Source organism: Poeciliopsis prolifica, unplaced genomic scaffold (genome assembly GCF_027474105.1).
Source record: "Poeciliopsis prolifica strain line A6 unplaced genomic scaffold, Auburn_PproV2 SCAFFOLD134, whole genome shotgun sequence".
NCBI lineage: Eukaryota > Metazoa > Chordata > Actinopteri > Cyprinodontiformes > Poeciliidae > Poeciliopsis > Poeciliopsis prolifica.
Window position 1 is genome coordinate 338,882 of NW_026562509.1, and position 22,772 is coordinate 361,653.

The 22,772-nt window shown below is 39.4% G+C and overlaps 1 protein-coding gene across 1 annotated transcript; it reads left to right on the forward strand.

Annotated features, from left to right (window-relative positions):
* The first annotated feature begins 2,561 nt into the window (after positions 1–2,561).
* sox1b (SRY-box transcription factor 1b) lies at positions 2,562–4,533 on the forward strand. Its single transcript, XM_055024972.1, has one exon. The coding sequence runs from the start codon at positions 2,843–2,845 to the stop codon at positions 3,911–3,913; it is 1,071 nt and encodes a 356-aa protein (XP_054880947.1). The 5' UTR covers positions 2,562–2,842; the 3' UTR covers positions 3,914–4,533.
* The last annotated feature ends 18,239 nt before the right edge of the window (positions 4,534–22,772 follow it).

Genomic DNA, 22,772 nt, shown 5'->3' on the forward strand with positions numbered 1-22,772 from the left:
TGATTGATTGATTATTGTTAAGAGACAGATCACCTTCCTCTACCTACTCCCAGAGCAATTATTGCTGTCTCAAGAAATGCACCTCTCCAAAAACAACCAATCAGAGCCAGAAGAAAGGCCTTAGTGCTGTCAATCAGCATGTGTACTTGCTGCTACATGTGCTAATGGCAGAGAAACAATTTGCTGTTAAAGGGAAACTGTCATCATTAGAGGCTACGCCAACTAGCCTGAGTATTCACAACAGGATCTGCTATCAAGAAGATACTGTAGCATAGAGCAAGGGAGCAGTGCTGCATGGACAGGGACTGACACACTAAGACATTCACTTCTAGTTGTAATTGGGAGAAAGCAAAGCTGCTCAATTTGTTTTACATGTTATCTATCTCATGCCATGCTGTCATGACATTGTGACAGTTTAAATATGTAAAAAATGTGTTTTATAAAGGTCACACCCTGCAGTTTTAAACCTATATAATTAAGAAATCACTTAAATATCACTTGCCAAGCAACATGAAATTGGCCAGAAGATTGCATGTTATGCTGACGTTATCTTTAACAAACTCAAGTACAGATAAGAAACTCAGTCTGTAAAGGGTTATAAAGGCTCATCCAAAACTTGAGAAAATATAGACTAGAACAATGACAATCCTTCCCTTGAGAGGTCGGTTGACGAAGTTACTCAAAAACCTCAACAATGACTCGGCAAGGATGTCTAGAAACAACCCAGTACAACATCTAAACCTCATTATGGAGAGAAAAACTTCAACACCGATAGGAAAAAAATTGACTTTTTGTTATGTATGTTTCAACATTTAGAGAAAAAACATAACAGTCAAAACACATAGAGTTTAGCTCTGCTTTGTGGCTTTAAGACCTGAGAAGCTCATTTATTTTGCTCTCTACTAGAAACCCAAGAGGCAGAAAGTCTGGCGTTCAGTTTGTGACTAAACAGTAATGGAGAGGCCTAGTCAAAGGCTGGAACTTATTTCTGACCTTCTATTAGCTATTGATGCTCAAAATCACAATGTGGCTGGATTAAAATAATTCTGCAAGAAAAACCAATCAAAATATCTCAACAGGGACGTTAGAAACTCGTTGGCAGTTTTTGCCTCTAAGGCTTTTTATATTTAACCAGCTTATCTTTGTCTGGTAAGAACATTTTTCATCTAAAATGTTTAAGTGTGACAAAAAAAAAAACATGAATCATAGAAATTATAATGTATACTTTTTAAAATACTTTTAATACATTAAATACTTTTTAAAAAGTATTTAATGTATTACTCAATGTTTTGCATGTTTAATAAATAAAACAAAAGAAATACTTTTCGAGGTTGATTATTTCAAACTCTGTTCCTCTAGCTTACATTTTAAAAACAAATATCTTGAATAGTATTTTTTTGAATTTGATTTCATTAAGGTTTTTAATTTTACTATAAATTTCAATTTGTATATTTACAAGAGGAGTAAAACAGTTTGGTGAAATTAAATTTTAGCTGTTGTGGGAGACGAGAACTATATTTAATAAAAGGACAATAAAATCATCTGACATTTTTAAAGTGGTGTTTTGCGGGTCATGATAAGCTAAATGACCTCTTTCAGCATTTATCTTTGTGATGAAACCCAAACATGGAAGGTAATCCTGGGCCTGCTGCAGGCCTGCCTGCCTGGTTGGGCTCCTGAAGCAGCATTCGGCCTCATTAATTGATTAAAACCATTAAAAGGCTGCGACATGTCCAACATTTATTATAGGATTACTGTTGGCTTTTTTTCCCCTTTCTTTCTACCACCCTCCTTTTTTTTTAGCAGTCCTGAAACAAACAAAAGATGTGCTTTGAATGGCACGTGCTCCAAGCGTCACTCACCTGTTTCCTAGCAACGAGAACAACAAAAAAAGCACCTGTGGCTCTGAATAGAGGCTCTGCAGCCCTAATTTACACAAAGAAGGGTTTGGTGAGCTACTTAAATTAAGTCAAATTTATTAGAATAAAATGCATGTCTAAACACGTGAAAATGCCTGTTTAGTGTGTTTTCTAATGAGCTTTAAATATGGTTTTAATAAATAAATAAATGAATGTAGTATTAATAAAATAAATACATAGTAGGCTACAACAAAAAGAAACTCATAGGCAGGATCAGCTACAGGGTCTTCCAGAATACAAGCAGAATATATCCATAGTTTTTCAAAGAAATATATTAATCCACATTTTCACCTTATAATTACTATTAACAAGGATAAGCGCACACTCATATTTGTATAGTCCATGCGTAAAGCTACAAAATTAATTGTTTTGACTCAAACTGTATTAATTTAACTTTCAGTTGATTTGTTCTACCTGAATTTTATTTATTTGCATAGCTTCATTTTGCTGTAATGGCATTTTTCTTCTGATTTGTGAGTTGGAATAATAAAACTGATCCATTAAATAAATCTCTCAGTCCTCCTGACTCATTTTTGGACCCGCTCGTGTCGTGTTTTTTCTAGCTCCACGCGCAAAAGCGATGACAGAGGGAGTCATTTTTAGGTCTCGCGCTCAGACGTCACCAGAAGCTCGAGCCCCTCGCATGCAAATCACGTCTGCGCTCGCGCCTCTCCATTGGCCGCCGTGCGCTCATTTAGCTGCTGTCAGAGCGCGCGGCCCGGGCACGCACCGGTAACTTTTCCCAGTGAGGCTCAGCTTCAACCAAAGTCCGCTCCAACAAGTCCTCCCCATTCCACGGATGACACGGAGGAGGAAGACGCTGCAGTTTCAGCTCTGAGTGGATTTCAGTCACTTCTTCCCTCCGTGTTTTTGGAGGCTGAATGTTTCTGTCTGTCTGACTCTGTCCTACAAAGACGAGGTGAATGTACAGCATCATGATGGAGACGGACTTGCATTCCCCCGTGGTGCCCCAGACCAACCCATCGAACCCGGGGGGACATGCGGGAGGAGGAGGCGGGGGGCCCGCAGGGAAGGTCCCCCAGGAGAGGATCAAGAGACCCATGAACGCCTTCATGGTGTGGTCCCGGGGCCAGCGGAGGAAAATGGCACAGGAGAACCCCAAGATGCACAACTCGGAAATCAGCAAGAGGCTGGGCGCGGAGTGGAAGGTGATGACCGAGGCGGAGAAGAGACCCTTCATCGACGAGGCCAAGCGGCTCCGGGCCATGCACATGAAGGAACACCCGGACTACAAGTACCGCCCGCGGAGGAAGACCAAGACTTTACTCAAGAAGGACAAGTATTCACTTGCCGGCGGACTCCTCGGTTCGTCGCCGGGTGTTGGGATGGGCGGCGGGCAGCGGCTGGAGAGCCCCGGTGCGGGACACGTGGGGGCCAGTGCGGGCTACGCGTCGCATGTGAACGGCTGGGCGAACGGGACGTACTCGGGTCAGGTGGCGGCCGCAGCGGCGGCGGCTCACGCCATGATGCAGGAGGCGCAGCTGGCGTACACCCAACACCCGGGCAGCGGGGCTCACCCGCACCATCACCCGCACCACCACCACCACCACCCGCATCACCATCCGCACAACCCGCAGCCGGTGCACAGGTATGACATGAGCGCTTTGTCTTACAGCCCGATCTCGAACTCGCAGAGCTACATGAGCGCCTCTCCGCCGGGCTACGGCGGCATCACCGGCTATACCCACCAGCACCAGAGCTCCGGGGTCTCCCCCGTGTCCGGGGCCATCGGAGGGACTCTAGGTTCTCTCGTGAAATCGGAGCCGAGCGTCAGCCCGCCCGTTTCCACGGCGCGCGCACCGCCGCCGTGCCCCACGGGAGACCTGCGGGACATGATCAGCATGTATCTGCCCGCTGGCGAGGCGGCGGGCGGCGACTCCGTTCAAAGCAGACTGCATGTGCTGCACCCGCAGCACTACCAGAGCGGGGGCTCCGCCGCGGTCAACGGGACGGTTCCCCTCACGCACATTTAAAACGTCCATATGAACTGGAAGCACTGACAACACAACCAAATATTCCCACTCCACATGCTGGCGGACTGTAAATTATAGGCGGCTGCAGTCATAATAATGCAATCACTTTGAACTTTTTATTATTATTTTTTTTAAAATAATAATTGTTATTTTGAAAAAAAGTGATGGATCTTTTTGTCCGAAAGCGCCTCAGATTTGCCAACTTCTGACACCGTTTCAATGGGAATCCGTGCAGGCTGGTGCAATTTAAAGCTGGTTTTATCCTCAGACATTTCGGCGGAATTACAGACAGCAGCCGAGTGTTTGGAGGATGTTTTAAACAGGGAAGCGTATAATAAATGCAGAGCGGTGTGGAGAAAGAAAAAAAAAGTTACAGGCTACAGTTTAAATTGATTTCCAGTTTTGATGCTTGTAAACATGTGAGTCGGTGTAATTTGAATTTGTTCCTGTTGTTGTAAAATCTTGTAAATTGTGAATAAATAGGCCTACTGAAAACGCTGTTATGCAACTGTATACATAATTTACAAAAAGGCAAATCTACATTTTTGCAGCTGGAGCCGGAGCAGCGCTGACTTGAATAAATTTTCCAAGATTTCTTTTGTCTCTTGGAAGAAACGTTACACTTTGTGTTTTTCTTTATTTTTTTAATCACGTTCATTTTTAAAGAAACCGCACTTATAGCCTGGAGCACCAATTTATTTGTCTTTTGTGAACCAAGAGCCAATCGGGAATAAATAATGAGTTGTTACACAAAATTATGAAGATAAATATTTTTTGCACAGCAGGCCTAAAATAATATGCTGTAAGATCGTCTTACTTAAAAGTATAAACAACTGGTTTATTGTGTTTTTTGTTGTTGTTGTTGAAAAAATGCCTATGTACTTTATTATCCAGTTGACATTTTTGATAAAATTAATTTATTTATTGTTTAGGTGGGTCTGCCTAAAATTGCTCTTTTTGTGTTTATTTCCTTTTCTCCAATTGTGAAATTGTATTATAAAAACTTAGCACGGTACACAGGGTGCTAAGTTTTGTGATTCTGGTATTTTTCCTATTGTTTTAGTAAACATCACTTATTTTTCAGCCTCTTTTCTAGATTTAAAATTTGTAAAATCGCCAATGTGATGCATTTAATTGCCGTACTTGCTATTTTGATTTCAGCCCTGCTTGAATATTTTAAATTGCTAAAGCAATTTTTATTTGAACAGGAACATTTCTGATAATAATTGATTTCACATTATTTTGTGAGCATCATCATGTGCAAGAGTCTTGAACTGACTCTGCACTCGCACCCGCTTGTTTAATTTCCCCTTTAGGCCAAAAGTATCATTGTTTGTCTCCCTGCCTGCAGGATTGTGACCTCAGCAGTCCAAATCTCAAACAAAAGCCAATTCGATCACAGCATCCCGTGGTCGGTTCACTTATATTTTTCAGCTGGGCTCACCTCAAACTTATTACCACCTGTGTTCCTCAAATCTCCCCCGCCTCCCTGACCTCCAGCATCAAGCGCTTTGCAACTGTGTGTCTAATTGCCACGGCTGTTAAATGATTTCCTTCTTTAAATTTGATGGCTGAATCAGCGGAGGCCCCCGGGGCAGAGAGAGGGGGCATGAATGGGAGGCGGAGGGGAGCTGAAGGGGGGGGTTTTGTGTTGGAAGAGAATGGGGATTAGTCTTGGTGTAAGCCGGGGCGACCACAGGGTCACGGCGGACAAAAAGGCCGGCCAACAACACCCCTGGTTCTATCAGCCTAATTCCCTCTCGGGCCTGAACCCGAAAACAAGAGGGGCAGCGAGGACGCAACCAGGCAAGCTGGGAAGTCCTCCAGACTAAACTGAAGATATTTCATTAATTATTTTCAGAATTCAAGAAAAAAAAGAGCAATAACTTGCAACAAAAACACCAAAATACTTCAGCGAACACAAGCCCTGAAAACGTTTAAGAATCTTTTCATTTAAAAGATTCAATTTAAAATCATCTGAGAAAATGTGGCCACAAAACAAACACTAAACATTAGATTCCTTCACTAAATCACTTTCACTCATCAGCTTTGGTTGTTTTAATATTACATAGGTGAATCATGAAAAACATTATTTTTTAGTGATTTAATGACATCTAACGTATAACGTTACATAAGACAAAAATGAAATCACAAACAGGTTCCGGTCAGGTTAGTTTGCGGGTCAACCCAGAACCCTGATGCCACGTTCCTCAAAACAGGTGTTTCTATTTTTAGCAGCGTAGGCAGCAGCAAGTCCTGCTGGAGAATGAAACCAGCGTTTCCACAGAGCTTGTCACCTGAAGGAAGCAGCAGGTGCTATAAAGTTTGATGGCAGTTTTTGGTTTTGATAAAACGCAGTGGACCAGCAGCAAATCCCCAAGTTCCCAGTGACTGTGGAAACATTTCGCTGGACCTCCTGCAGTGTGGATTCTAGGACCCTGACACCTGAATTTGTCAAGAAAATGCAAATATTTGCTTTCATCTATAAGAAGACAATCCTGACCTTTTTCTCCCAATTCAGGTAAGATAACTTCTGACCAGGTCTGATCAGGAGTGGATTCCCTAAGGAATGTGACGTTGTAAACATCCAGTTCCAGTCCACATGTCATGAAGCTGTTCAAAACCCTTAAGTGGGCATGTTTCAAAAATCACATCTTTTTCTTCCAGTAAGCTTTCCATTAATATACTTGTATGAAACTAAGGGTATGAATATCAAAAACGGTATGTTTGGATTTTATTTTAGTGTGAAAACAAAAAAAAAAAAATTATGCCAGCACAACTTCAGCGTCATATGCAGTGAAACATTTTTGTGTCTAATAATTCTCTGTACAGATGATCATAAAGAATGTGTTCAAACCAAAGCGTGTTAATCTGCGATCAGACTAAAGAGGAGCATCTGTTCTAGTTGACGGCTGTTACGCCAGACTTGATTTTCTTTATGGTTTGACTTTTTTACTCAGATTTATTTATTTATTTTTCAAATTTACCAGAACATATCAAATCTTCAAGACAAAAACATTAGCTGATTGTTAATTATTCCAGAAAATATTGTTTGTGGAGTTTATTTTGATTTATTCGCTGTGCAACTAAAATAATACTGACGACATATTTTGTATAATTAACATTTAAAACTATCTTCAACAATTTGGTTCACTAAAAGAAAGAAATAGAGACATTATGAAAGATTTTTCTCTACAATAAGATATAAACCAGTCAAACAAATGAAGATGTTTTCTCATTTTGTTACATTACAACCACAAACTTCAATGTATTTTAATGGGATTTTAGGTGGTAGTCCTGCAGTAGAACCAATACACTGAATTTTCAGCCCATTCTTCTTTGCTGAACAAGTAAAGCTCAGGCTCCAAGTTTCGCCACAAACTTTCAACCAGATTTAACACATCAATGTTTTGATTGAAGCTACTCAGCTGTAGCTCTGGTTGCAGGAATAGCGTGGTTGTCGTGCTAGAAGGCCACCCTGTGACCCAGCCTCAGGTCTTTCGCAGCTTCTAACCGGTTTTCTTCATGGATTTAGATTCATCCAATTAACTCTGACCAGCTTTCCAGGCCAAGCTGAAGGAAAACACACATATAGCATGATGCTACCAGCACTGTGTTTCATGTTCGGTGCATTCAGGGTTAAGATTTTCATCACACCTCCTTAAAACTTCTCCAAAACTGCATCAGTAACCTGTCTGCTTGTTTGTTCTCTAAGAAACCACAGGCTCCAGAAAACATCTGAAGATATATAAAGTAAAGGAGTTAAATGTTAATTTAATAATCTTTTCTTTTTCCACTTTATGTTGATCCATTGCATAAAATCTCAATGAATTAGACCATTTGGGTGTCAATGAAATAGATGAAAGTTTGTGATTGTAATGTAAGAAAATGTGATAAAGAGCAGAGTTTCATTTATTTAATTTAGTTGAGTAACTTTTAGGAGTATTTCTATTACTTTCTAATTTTATCAGAGTAATTTTACATCTGTAAATTATTCTGCCCACATAAAGAACAAACTTGTTTTAACCAAAAACATTTTTTGCCACTTTGTAATCATGTTATTTATATGAATCATTTTAATTTGAATCTTTAAAATACTAACATTTCCACATTACTTTTTGGTTTAGTCTGCCTGTGATGTAACTTCAAAATATTAAAAGATTGATGTTTTGATCAGTTAGTACTTGAATGGACTTTTTACCAAATTTTTTTACTCGAGTAAAGACTTGGACGTCTACTTTTTATTTATACTTGAGTAAAATTGTCTTGAAGTAATGCTACTCTGACTTGAGTATAATTTTGGGTTTTCTCTTACTATGAGTTTGCAAAGTACAGTAGGAAGCTTTTAGCAGAAGATGATCAATTTGATCAGGCTTATTAATGGGTCCTAATTTGATAATTTCATCCAGTAAAAGTCTTTGTCAGTGAGGAATATTCTTGACTGATGCATCCGGTTCCAGTAGGAGCGGAGCTTTTTTTCCTCTCATGTTCTGCTTGGCACATGTTTGGACACCGCCGCTCTGGCACTTCTCTCTCCATAACCCCACACCTCCCCTCGCCCCCATCCCGTGCGCTCCTGATGTCCTGAACGTGGATAATCGGCGTCAGTTTATCACGTCTCCGCATACTTCCCTGCCTCTTCTCCTATAAAAACCCTCACCTCTGTCGTTGGACCCGGTCCTGTCAGGGGAGATTACGGGGGACCGATTGCACAAGACTGAATGTGGCGAGAGGAGATTAGCCAGGGCGCCATAGAAAATAGCGACAGGGCCAACAGATTCCTTGCGAGGGGGCCTTATCGTGCAATTACACGTTGACACGTTTTAACCATTTTTCAGCCTCTTAATCCGAAGGTCCCCCTCCTCCCCTTCTTTTTCCGAAAGCAGACCTATTGCTGCTGAGGGAGCCTCGCTGCTCTCCGTCTGACTCCCTCCATCAGCCTCTGCTGCTGCCTGAAAGTCTGCCTCATTTTCTCTGCTGAGTTATCACTCTACTCATATCTCAAACCATCTAGGAAGAGAGGAAACAGACATGTTTATACGCCTGTTGAACCTAACTCGGATACACAATAAATTACTGATAGGTTTCATTGTACAGAGTTACAATTATAAATTTATTGGATTTTATTCTGGACTTTGAGTAGGCCGTTCAATAGCACACAAACACGTCTTGATCTAGTCTATCCTATTATTGATTCAATAAAGGAAGACAATAAAAAGCTGAGAAAGATAAAAAGTTGCAACTTCTTCAACAAAATACAGCCATTTGTGGCTCTTCTAAAACAGACTGGATCCAATGTTAACAGGATATTTCATCGAATCATCTCTAACATTTCCAAGATATTTATATTCTTCCACCATCTCTATGTTTGTACTATTAATTCTAGTCTTGGAAGGAAGGTGAGAAAATCTAAGATCAAAAACATCTTTTTGTTTTTCAGGCGTTTAGATCATGAAAAGACTTCACCAAAGGCCCACGCTTATTCTCATCACAGGTCACCAGGTTAATAATAATAGTATCGTCTACAAATTTAAGGATGCTGTCATGGAAACTCCTGTAGTTATCATTACGCAAGATGCACAACAAGGTTGACACAGTAAGTTCTTGAGGAGAAACTATGTTTACTCTCACCTTCTGAAGTCGAACTGTTAAAAAACTTAAGAATAAATTACTTGTATTTTAAAATCAATCAGTATTTTATGTGCTTAATTAGCTGGATAGTATAAAAATAGACAAGAAATACAGAAATAAAGTTGTAGGATCTTGACATGTTTTGTATTTCAGCTGTTTTTTAATTCCATTTTAACATTTTTAAAATAATGCTTAAATTTTCTTACAACCCATCTTTTGTATTTCTTCTTTTATCGCAAATTTCTTGACGTGCAACTTGTTTTTTTTTTGTGAAGAACTTAAGTAGATTCTCGCATCAACTTTTGCTTCCTCAACATGATCAAATCCTGACAGGTTCAGCCTCAAACTACATCCAGACGCCTAAAACTGGACAGTCAATCTGATTTATGATGATTTACTTGTAACTGAATATGTTAGATTCATAACTGAAATGTAAAAGCTCTTGAAATGAATAGATAACGTTGTTTTCAGTGGAACGGGAGCTGTCCAGGTGCTGAAATGAACAAGATTCAGCCTTCCTCAGGTTTTACTGCTTTGCATATTTTGTTTCCTACAAAACTAAAACCAAAGCACCTAATGTCAGAGCTGGAAAGAATACAGCAACAAAGCCCAGGTCAACTGGAAGCCAGCAAAGCTTCAGCATTTCTACCTTTAAATCAATTATAGATGCGGGGGCAAAAGTGAAGTCTTGTCAAGCCAATTACCTAAACACCATGGTACTTTTCCTGGAGGGATAGGGAACTTGGGAGAAGAAAAGAAAAAAAGCAGGTGACAGAGGAGGAAGGAATGGAAGAGAGTGGGAAACACTAACATGATTACAACTGTAGCTGGGGCTAAGGTAATCACCGCAGTTAAAAGGTCTCCTGCCAGCCCAGAGGCCAATGAACCACTCTCTTCCTTTCACCTCTGCAGAGGGGGGCTCTGTCATTTGCAGATTGCAGGTGAGATCTGGTTCACATCTCTCCAATCTCCTACCAGAATAGTGGCCAAAAACACTGGTCAATTAGTGCCATTCATCAAGAATAAGGCTGGCCAAGAGTATTTAGCAGCAAATTGTTCTCACATTCAGACTTGAAAGTCCTAAAAGTCAAAGTGTGATACTTTTAGACTTTCAGTGGAGTTGAAAAATGGAAGGAAAAAAACAGACAGGGGAAATTACAGTTTTCCTTCACATTTGTCACGTTGTAGCCAAAGAATTAAAAATATTTTATCTGCATTTCACGTGATAGGGAAATCTGACTGATGTGGAAAAGTGGCAGGAAGGAAGTCATTGTTGAAAGTTGTTTTAAGAGTTTGCAACAAGCCAAGAAAGAACCAGAAAATGGAAGATTTTCTGGTCAGATGAAACCTGAAAATGCATGTTCTCCATCTAATCTGACTGGATTTGGTGAATATCTCAGAGACAATATTCTACTAGCTTAGAAATATCATGTATGACTTACAGCTGCCAAAAAATGTGATTCTACAAAAAATTCAAACATGGTGGCTTAATACTTCAGTTGGGTATTTCTTTTAATACATTTATATCTACCGCTGCAGTTTTAAATAAATGAGTTTTAGACCTAGCTGAAACAGACACGCACTGTTTTAATTAAAAGTAATTGCATCATATTTAAACCATTTAAAAGCATGCTTGGAAAGATGCTCCTTTGATGAGACACAAACTTCAGTGCGTCATTTTGCAGACAACATTAGGAATGCACATTTTTGTGTCAACGTTGAAACACGTTGACCTCTGGTTGTGAAGGAAAGACGCAGAGCAGAAAGCTATTAGCTGCACTCTTTAGTCTGCCAGTGATTTTCTCTTCTCCTGATTTTTCTATAAAAAAAATTTATTATGAGAAAAATGCTTAGCATTTGGTCTCATGTCATCTCAGTCTCTTCCTTTTTGCATTATGAAAATCCAATCAAATGAAAGCTAAATGATCTCTTTTTTCATATCAAACTTATTTCAAGGATTAACGAAATGTATTCGATTTGGAAAACTTTTTAGAATATGCACAATAATCAAAAAAGGTTCTTGCAACTTTTTAAATATTTATTTGGTAAAAGAATTTGTAGATCTGAGCTGAACTATGTCACAAATAAAAACATAAAATGTTTTTTTTTCACCTATTATATAATTTTTACATCACAAAATAAACTTTTGCTGAAGATTGGATGCAAACAAAAGTTGCAAACTGATTTAGATTGCAAATATTGAATGAATTGTAAAGATGAATAGCCCACTAATCATTAAGTTTAACAACAAAACGAAGAAAACCTCACAAAAAAAAAAAAACTTGGAAGGAGCTTGATAACTGGATGTGCTGGGGCGACCCAAACATCCCATGACCCTCAGAACATCAGCAGAGATCCCACTCAGCCCTGCGATGCCAAAGCAAGCGGCTCTGCACGCTCACACACACCATCGAAGAGAGCGTGCAGAAGAGTGTGCGCGCACATTTGTGTAAAAATATGAGAGAGAGGGAAGCATGATGTTAGGGAAGCATTAGCCTGGCTGAAGTTTCCTACACACACCCACCTCCCTGATCCACTTATGTAGGCCTCCTCATGTGCGTGTGTGTTTGTGTGTGAGAAGGAGGATGAGTGATCTGTCAGAATATACGTCGTCATCTATAAATGCTTTTCCTGTTTGTGTTATTTGCGGATGCTGCATATTGAATATTGATATCCCCATGTGTTTGCTGGTGCATATGTGCGTGTGTGTAGGTGTGTGTGTGTAAGAACAGGGGGATGATCTGAGTTGGCAGCCAGTAGTTATGGACTCAGATTAAACATGGAGAGGGATTCAGACTGAGGGTATTTACAGATTCTCATTATAGCCTTAGTATCACAGCGTACACACACACACACACACACACACACACACACACACACACACACACACACACACACACACACACACACTCTCTAATCTTATCACCTTTACAGCTTAATCTGTTTACTGTGATTAAACCACTCTTAACATAACAGAAATATTTTTTACTTAAACCTGGTTTGATAACTGAAACTTAAAGATAACTGTTCAGGGTGAAAAACGTAAAAAAGGGTCTTTATGATTCAACAAAGTGAGGCAAATTAAGTTATGAAAAGTGTAATGAGTCCAAAACTTATTGATCACCTTGCAGTCATAAAGTAGTCCATAACTGTGACATGGATTGAAAGAGATGGACAATATCAATATAGCAAAAACAAATCTGCATCTGGGTTCTCTGCAAACGATGCAAACAGAAACACAAAGATCCATAAATAAAAGCAAAGGTCACTTCTGAAGACGAAGCCCTTTATCTCCTTCTCCATTCTAGAAAACTCATGAAAAAGACCTCAAGTTACTTCTCCATTTGAGACAAAGCTGAACAAAACCTAAACAGAGCTTTGGGTTTCCATAACTATGTATTCTGCTTTTCTTTCACATGGGAATCACTCCTGGTCCAGTGCTTCTTTCATTTTCCTGTGCCTTCTCCCAGTATTCCCAATCTTCAGCCAGTCACAGCAAATGGCTGAAAATGCTGAGCCCAGTTCCTCTCCACTGTCTCTGTATACTTGACTAAAACAAGTGTTGCTGCAAAGTCGACAACACAATGCCAACAGCTGGGATTCCTAAAATAGCATCTAATCATTTTATTCACATTTTTAAATTTTGTTCTCCAATCAAACAGTTTACCAGACTTTCAGGTGTAAAAACACTCAATTGTTTCACTCTTTTTGAAGCACTTTGCAACTTTTGTGAAATATGCTACACAAATAAAACGTACTTCATATTTACAACATTGTGTTTCTCATGTATGTTTTTATAAACAGGAACAGCTGATTAGGATCTCAAAAGTGATAATAAAACCTGAACTGTGACCCCAAATCCCAGAGAAGTTGAAACTGAGACTTCATGAAAATCCAGCAATCTCTTCCTGACGTTTGTAATTTAAACGCCTACACAGAGATTTGTACAGGAGTGGCAAAAACAAATGAGGTGGACAAGCAGTGCTCTCTGTGGTGTCATTCAGGACATGGTGCTGTATAAAACTGTTTCTGCTGCCTTGTCATTGAATTGTTAGCATGTCATAAAACTATCTTCAGTCAGAGGCTTCTTCAGATTTGTTGCAAGACTGGCTGCTACTGGAAATAGCTTGAGTGATAAAGGTTATGGCATTTAAATTTATTCCGGGGTAATTAGTTGAAGTTAAGTGATCCAAATCATTTAAAATCCTAAATAACGCCAATAGCTAACTTTACTGTAAATCCATCATAAAATTAAAATATTTTTTAAAATGAGCTCAAGAAAATGAACACGATCAAACCCAACATGCAGACTCTGAAGAACAAAGAGGAAACTTTACACAATATACATCATGTTTACACAAACTTTTTTTTTTTTTTAAAGTCGGCAACATGGTCGGTGGAGATGAGGGAAAGAGCTGAGGGGGAGCGATGGCGAGGGATGAGTAAAGGATGAAAAAAAGAACAACAGAGGGAGGAAAAAGCAGAGCTGAAACACAACAGGAGCATCCATCCTTTAACCAGTGGGGAGTTATCGCCTAACCACAGAGCTTTTCCAAACGCTTTAAAAAGCACATTTGAAGATGTATTAGTACATCCCTGGATCCACTTGCTGCCAATAGGGGGCTGCTTGCTGGGCTTTGTGCATGTCTGTGTGTTTTTTTTTTAATTTTGTGTAGCTCCCTTCAAATTCCCTTAGCGAGCGTTGCTAAGGTGCTTTAGGGATGGGATTAGCTGGAGGCTCATCACACATTCCATAGCAGGAAAAAAAAAACTATGTAAAGACCGAGAGGAAGAATTAAAGAGAAAACAAAAAGTAGAACGACATAAAAAAGCCCATAAATAAATAAATAGAAATGAAAGACATTAAGAAACCTGCTGAAAAAAGTTATTAGGGATTGTGAAGGTGAAGAACAACAAAGTAAAAATTTCAATTTAAAAAAATGGAAGGACAATTTAATAAAAAAATTTAAAAAATAGAAATGAAGGGGGACTATAAGGAATATAAATGAGTAAAATTAGAGAAACACATGTATAGTAATAAAGAAGCAGGGGAAGAAACATGAAGGAAGAGGAGTGAAGGAGTCAGCTTGCTGACTGTTGCATCAGCCTGATAACCCAGGGCAATATGTGGAGAATAATACGTGTAATAAAGCATGAAGGCTGCTGTAGGAATGCGGCCATGAAACCATCTCGTCTCCTCGCTTGGAACATCTGAAATCCATCGGAGCAGCAGTCTGGCAGGTTTGGCATCAAAATATTTAAGACGGTAGCGCAGACAGGAAAAAAATATAATCCTGGGTTATAAATGGGCCGGTCTTAACGAACAGAACAAACCAGCAGTTCCAACAAAACTCCTAAGTAGTGCAGGATGTGCTGGTTTGATGAATGCACTACTTAAATGGAAGGGCTGTACTCAAAGTCTACAAGACTTTGGCTTTTGGTCAGGAACTTATGGCTCGCGAGCCAGGTGTGGCTCTTTTGATGATTGCATCTGGCTCGCAGATAAAACATAAAATGAAACGGTCGAATGTAAAGCGGCACTTCGACACACGCCATGCTACCTTTGGGTTAAAATACCTGGTAGGAAACAGCAGAAAGAAAGCGTGCCAAGAGCTACTGAGCAGCGTGCAAGCCAGCCAGCAGCAACTCCACATATGAACCCAACAAGATGACTATGATTCCACTAGCTTTGCTGGATCTTTAGCAATAGCGAGGAATGAAAAACCATTCACAGATGGCGAGTATGCTAAAACATTCATGCTGGATGTAGCCAATGAACTTTTTGATGATCTTCCGAACAAAGACAAGATAATCAAACGGATAAAAGACATGCCTCTGTCGGCAAGAACTGTTCATGATCGCACCATCATGATGGCAAACCAAGTGGAGGAAACGCAGGCGAAGGACATAAATGCAGAGCCATTCTTTTCACTCGTCTTTTCAAGTTCATCACCCATCCAAATGCGTGTTGACTGAACACAGCCGACCTGAGGTACATTCCAGGTGTCTCCGTCAGAGATTTTGAAACAGAAGTGGCTGACTTGAAGGCCTCTGACATGTGGGCGAATAAGTTCAAGTCACTGAATGAAGATTTGGAAAGAATTGTAGGACAGAAAGTGGAGTTGGTGAGCAAGCACATGTGGCAGAAATGAAAAAACTTCAAGCCGAAGACCAGCGGATTATCAAAACTTGGAACGCACTTCCTGTCACACACTGCAGCGTATGAGTATTGCTGTATTGACCATGTTTGTATTTATGTATGCATGTGAGCAGTCATTCTCACATCTTAACAACATCAAGTCCAATCTACGATCACGTTTAACGGATGAAAGCCTCAACGCTTAACCTTACCAAGTACCAACCAGACTACAAAGCCATCAGCAAATCCATGCAGCACCAGAAGTCGCATTAATGCGACTTGTGCATTAATTATGACAACATGATTTAAAAGAATAAATTCTAAGGCTTATTATACTCAAATTTAGTTAAATTCAGTCTTAAAATATATTATATGGCTCTCACTGAAATAAATTTACAAATATTTTGCTTTCATGGCTCTCTGAGTCAAAAAGGTTCCTGACCCCTGGTCTAGATTAATCATCATAAAGTAGAAAAGGAATAGACAGCAGAAATGCATAAGGGAGTAAATACTTTGTTCACAGAACTACGTTGTCCTCCAAGAGTTTCCATCCATCGTAACGGCCATTACTCAGAGCTCAGTGAGAAAGAAATACTATATTAATCATGGCGCTGCCATTTACTTTGCACAATAAGCAGAGCAGCTGTCACACACTCCCCCTGTATTACAGCTTAATGTACATGTCAAGTCTCATGTTTTCCCTCTGAGACTCACATTTCAGTGCCCCTGGTCACCATCTGTGATATGAAAACATTATAATTCAAAGAAAAGAAGCGTGTGGAGCACCTTTCCTGCCTTTCCTCTGAGTGAAAGAGTGGCTGCTATTTGTGTTGCTGTATTTATATTAAATCCCTGAATAAAACACTGAAAGGCTGCAACAATCTAGAAAACATCTGGAAATAATAAAACAGGATAAATAACTGAAATAAAGATTTTAATGAAACCTTTATGTGAACTACAGGTGTTTGTCTTTTGGTCACCATCGTTATTATTAACTAAAGAAATTAAATTATATACTTTTTAAATTGTTTAATCAATATCTATCCATCTATTAATCCTTCCACAAATTCAGCATGTGAAGCAGGAGGGTTGGCCGGTACCTGTGGCTTAGGTGTGGTCCAGTCCAGCTCCTGTTACCTGCATCTCCAATGCAACATGAGCTTCCTCTGTTTGGACAAATTGACAGAGAGAACTGAGCTGACAGGCCACCAGATTTCCCTCTCGGTTTATCTCCATCTTGCCCAGTTTGTTTTAACGCATCACTTTCTCTCCAACCAACTGTCATCACTGGGAGACGCTTAAAGGTTGAACGCTGCTATGTTTCCGCTTGCATCACCCAGCAGGTGTTTTCAAAGCTACTAAGACTATTAAAGTTTATGTTCCATCATTTCTCATCTCAATACATTTCAATTTGTCTTCCTCCATCCACCTATCCATCTAGTGTTTCCATGATCTCATTATGTACCTATGAAAAGAGGCAGGTAATGCAATCTGGCATAGCGTGGTGTGCCATGGCATGTGTGCGTTGATTACCTGAATGAGAGTCAACAGAGTCTCTGTTTCACCCACTTATCCTGTCTAGAAATAATCATCTAATCAAACGTGCTTCCACAGATAGATATGCAACTCAGTCATAAAAGTACAGATGCAGCAGGTTGCATCATTAGGGATCTCAGACAACAAACAAAACAGCAACCCTAAACAACAGCAACAATAAATTCAGTTTCTCTTGCAAAAAGGGAAGAAATAAAAAATGGCTACAAAACACATCAGATAGAAGTTGTGTTTCTTTCTTCACTGAGAAATATTTACACCAAACTGCAGAGTGGTGAGTATTTACTGTTAATTATTAAGACAACGTACCACATGGAGACATCACAATTGACCTTTCACCTACAAAATCTGCTCTTCTTCTATTCATAATGTCCTCACTAAACGCTGAATTTTGAATTTCTTAACCTCTATTGCTCCGTAAAACGTTTTATCCGAATGGAGGTTGAAATTTGACCTAAAATATTTTATTTGTTTAGCTATGAACAAAAAGAAAACCACACCATCATACTGCCACCATTTTATCACTGTTATACGTTGGAAACGTTATCATGCATTGGAGTTAAGTCTTTCTGCATGACATTTTCAAACGTCTGAGTTTTCTCTGGCATAGTGTTGCCCAGTGACTGCTGCTGATGCGTTAGCACCTGCGAGATGGAAAAAGAGCAGGTCTAGACATATTTTCTCTTTTATTTGATGCGTTTCCAAATCCAAATAAGCTCCATTGTAGTTTATAGGTCGTACATGGCAAAATGTGGAATAGGTAAAAAGGTATAGAGACTTTCCCAAGGCATGTACTTGTTATTAAATATAGTGGGTGACGTATTCTGGCTCAGAATCCCATTTCCTTCAGTAAGGATTTTACAATTTGTCACAAATAATCATAGCCATTTTTACACGTCCCTTGTTGAGGCATACTGCTCTTACTTTCCTATTTTTAAGCAGTGACATCTTTCTTGGCCTACCTCTGTGATGTGCTTTTTGTTTGTATTTATTCTTTTGTGGTTCAACAGCTTTTAAGGTATTTAAACACTTTTTACTGCAGAATCAAAAGCACTTTTGCATTTGGAATCACTGGTTTTAAAAAAGCAATTAGATCGTTATTGAATATGATTTTTATTTAGGACTGAATAATCTACTAAAATGATTTTGTGTCATAGTTGGCAGTTTCTGGTAATTTTTAAGACACAAAGACATTGAATTTGAACGTTTTAGTAGAACCTTTATTTGTACAGTTATGATTTTCTTGAAAATATAACTAGCTCTTCTGAAAGCACAACGCTTCCTCTGACAAAATTTGGAAAAATCCCAACAAAGTGGGCGGAGCCAAGAGACACAGAGGGGCGTGGCCAATGGTGTGGGTCGCAGGTTGTGATCAGGATGAAAGCAGCACAGTTGCTGCAATATTTAGCAACTGTTCAAATCTATTAAGTAGCTTTTTTTTGTGTTGCTGGACATTTTTATGACTCTGCATTTCAGTGAGACGGTTTTACATCTGATTGCATTAGTTTTATTTTATGCTCATCGTGGATATAAGATTTATTATTCATTTTCTTGTGTTTCTTTTTACCTAATTAAAATGAGTTAAAATGCTTCATGATTAATAATACAAAACATTTCTAATTATATTAATTACCAGTTTCTGCTGGCTTTTCTCACACATTTTATTTTATTGTAAATATATTGGTTTTAGTTTGATCAAAAAATGTTTTGCACCAGAAAAAGCTGCAAAACATTCTTTAAATTTGTAATTAGGATTCTTTGAGTGATTGTTGATAGACTGGATGATTTGTAAATATTAATAAAGCATAATTATGCTACATATAATTAAAGAAGCTATAAAGTTATAAAGCTATAAAGCTTTAAGTTGATTGTATTTTTATCAACCTGAAGGACGTTTGTCTTTAATCCTCTCCAGATGCTCAACTAGCCAATGATATGACAAATCACATATTGAACCACTGCAAACTAACATCAGCCAGAAAAATAATAAAAAAACGATCAATCGCATTCAGGAGAGGAGAAAAAAAGTGTCGAAAATAAAAGGTGACACAGGGAGGGAAGCTGATCGACTGTAGGTTTGACCTCCACTCAACACAAACAGCCTCTGAATCCCTGAATCTTCACGGTCAGAGGATTTTACTGTATCAAACGTCCCCCGCCCCCTCCTCCTCTCAGCCACCGAACCCACACGGCTCGACAACCAATAAGTTGCGGCGAGGACTAAAAGCTCCCGCAGGGTGAGCGACAAAAGGACTCCTACAGTCCTGGAAGGAAAGTGCTCCCTCTCCTCTCACACTTTCTTCTCCCGTCACTGTAGGAAGACATTATGGAAGTCATTATTCTGGCCCTCCAAGTTGCCACTGAAGCTTCAGGGTTCTGACCTGGCTATGCGTGCTGTGTGTGTGTGAGTGTGTGTATTTATAGGCCCTGCAGGGCGCTGTCCAGACCCACAGAGTGGGAGATGGGAAACATTAAGAGTCATTTTTTTCCCCTCAGATTTCTGACTTTTTCTCCCCGCTGAAGAGCCACAGCACACGGTTTTTGCATTTGTACTTGATAAACTTTGATATGAGGAGATCAACACCCACACACGCACGCACACACACACACACACACACAGCTGGTATCAGGTTAAATTAAAAGTATATGAAAATACAATAATGTCAAGTGTCAAAAACCTTTTACAGGTTCTTCTCAAAATATTAGCATTTGAGATAAAGTTCATTATTTTCCATAATGTAATAATACAAATTTAACATTCATGTATTTTATATTCATTGCACACAAAATGAAATATTTCATGTCCTTTATTGTCTTGATACGGATGATTTTGGCATACAGCTCATGAAAACCCCAAATTCCTATCTCACAACATTAGCATTTCATGAAAAGGGTCTCTAAACGAGCTATGAACCTAATCATCTGAATCAACAAATTAACTCTAAACACCTGAAAAAGATTCCTGAAAAAACTCCCAGCCTGGTTCATCAGTCAAAACTCCAATCACGGGTAAGACTGCTGACCTGACTGCTGTCCAGAAGGCCATCATTGACACTCTCAAGCAAGAGGGTAAGACACAGAAAGACATTTCTGAATGAATAGGCTGTTCCCAGAGTCCTGTATCAAGGCACCTCAGTGAGAAGTCTGTGGGAAGGAAAAAGTGTGGCAGAAAAAGCTGCACAACAAGAAGAGGTGACCGGACCATGAGGAAGATTGTGGAGAAGAGCCGATTCCAGACCTTGGGGGACCAGCGGAAGCAGAGAACTGAGTCTGGAGTAGAAACATCCAGAGCCACTGTGCACAGGCGTGTGCAGGAAATGGGCTACAGGTGTCGCATTCCCCAGGTCAAGCCACTTTTGAACCAGAAACAGCAGCATAAGCCCCTGACCTGGGCTACAGAGAAGCAGCACTGGACTGTTGCTCAGTGGTCCAACGTACTTTTCTCGGATGAAAGCAAATTTTGCATGTCGTTCGGAAATCAAGGTGCCAGAGTCTGGAGGAACACTGGGGAGAAGGAATTTCCAAAATGCCAGAAGTCCAGTGTCAAGTACACAGTCAGTGAGATGGTCTGGGGTGCCATGTCAGCTGCTGGTGTTGGTCTACTGTGTTTTATCAAGGGCAGGGTCAATGCAGCTAGCTATCAGGAGATTTTGGAGCACTTCATGCTTCCATCTGCTGAAAAGCTTTATGGAGATGAAGATTTCATCTTTCACCTGCTCACAGTGCCAAAACCACTAGTAAATGGTTCACTGACCATGGTATCACTGTGCTCAATTGGCCTGCCAACTCTCCTGACCTGAACTCCATAGAGAATCTGTGGGATATTGTGAAGGGAAAGTTGAGAGACACAAGAGCCAACACTCTGGATGAGCTAAAGGCCGCTATCAAAGCATCCTGGGCCTCCATAACACCTCAGCAGGGCCAAAGGCAGATGTCCTCCATGCCACGCCGCACTGAAGCAGTCATTTCTGCAAAAGGATTCCCGACCAAGTATTCAGTGCATAAAGGACCTGAAATATTTCAGGTAGTGTGCAATGAGTCTAAAATATATGAATGTTAAATTTTTATCATTACATTAAGGAAAATAATGAACTTTATCACAATATGCTAATATTTTGAGAAGGACCTTTATATAATCCCAGCAAAATTTCTAATTAAATTAGTTCTCTCTTCTTGGCAGAGCTAATAAAAGTTGGCTATAGATCATGCATTTATTCTTTTTTAATGTGGGACTGATGCACAACGATACCCAAAATCAGTTTTCATTAGACAAGATATGGATGCACAAGTTTACATTTATGGTAGATTTTCAATGTAAAGTATTAAAATAGTGGTGCACAGTGCAGAAAACCTGTTTTAATGACTGATATTAAATCAAATCTGCTTTTCCAGGTAGACTTACAACATGTCTTCACTAAATGACAACGTTTTAGCTCTGCACACACATTTTCATTGATTTTAGGCCTTTGTTTTGGAGAAAACAAACTTTGCTGATGTTTTCCTACTTTACATGTAATTTTGTGATCCATTTAGTCTCACCATCAGATATCATTTGCTTTTTAAGGGTTAGCGTAAAGTTATACATCTTGTGCTACAGAAAATTCTAACTTCTGCACCCCTGAATGGGTGGAGTTTTGATTTTGAGGAAAATATAATCAATCAAAGTCAGACCATCAGATTCAGGTTGAACGAACACAAATATTTCTCTGCAACTGTACATCCAAACAAAACCATTGCAGTCTCAGACATAAACCGTTGATTGGAGAAATCAGAAACCTAATTTTTAAATTATTTTAAAATCATATATTCATAAATCTCTTTTTTCCTTTAGTACAAGACAACAGCAAGAAAAACCTCATCATCTGCATAGTTGTATTAAACAGGTGCCAATTTTTTATACATTATGCACAAACTCTTTATTTTGTGCAAATATGCAATTTGTTCCTACATTCTGATTAACTGATTAATTTGCGAGTACGCGCTAATTAATTTGCCTGCTTCCTTTTGGGTAATTTGTTAACACAAGATCAGAAAACACACGAACAGTCGCCTCTTTCCCAGGAGCCGCAGTGTGCACCGAAGGGAGCCTGCCTCGTCTTAAGGCTACAGCTCCCCTGAAAACATGATTTGTAAATTCTTGGAGTGTTTGCATATTGTTGATTTCACGTTTCTTTTTTTTTTTTTTTTGCCAAGCATTTCTGTTTTTTAAGGCAGAAAAACATGAAAAATTGTTGATAAACTGTAACCTTATAAACTGCCTTGTGCACAGCAAGCTACTTATAATCCCTCTATAATTCAGACGCCGTTTAGACGATAGGCTCTAGAAAGTCCTAAGTTTCAAAGCTTGTTTTATAACCTAATTCTGATTAAATCGTCTTTATACACTTTATTGAAATTGGGTTTGTAACATGAATATTTTTGCAAGGTGGTGGCAAGCTGCTTCAATTATGATTCAGAAAGCCAGTAAGCATTATGTCTACTTTTGTTTTTAGTGTTTCAAAGGTTAAATAAGAAGTGGAATGAATTTACGTAGCG

Coding starts and splice junctions, on each gene's coding strand:
- sox1b (XM_055024972.1), top strand. CDS start 2,843: ATGTACAGCATCATGATGGAGACGGACTTGCATTCCCCCGTGGTGCCC.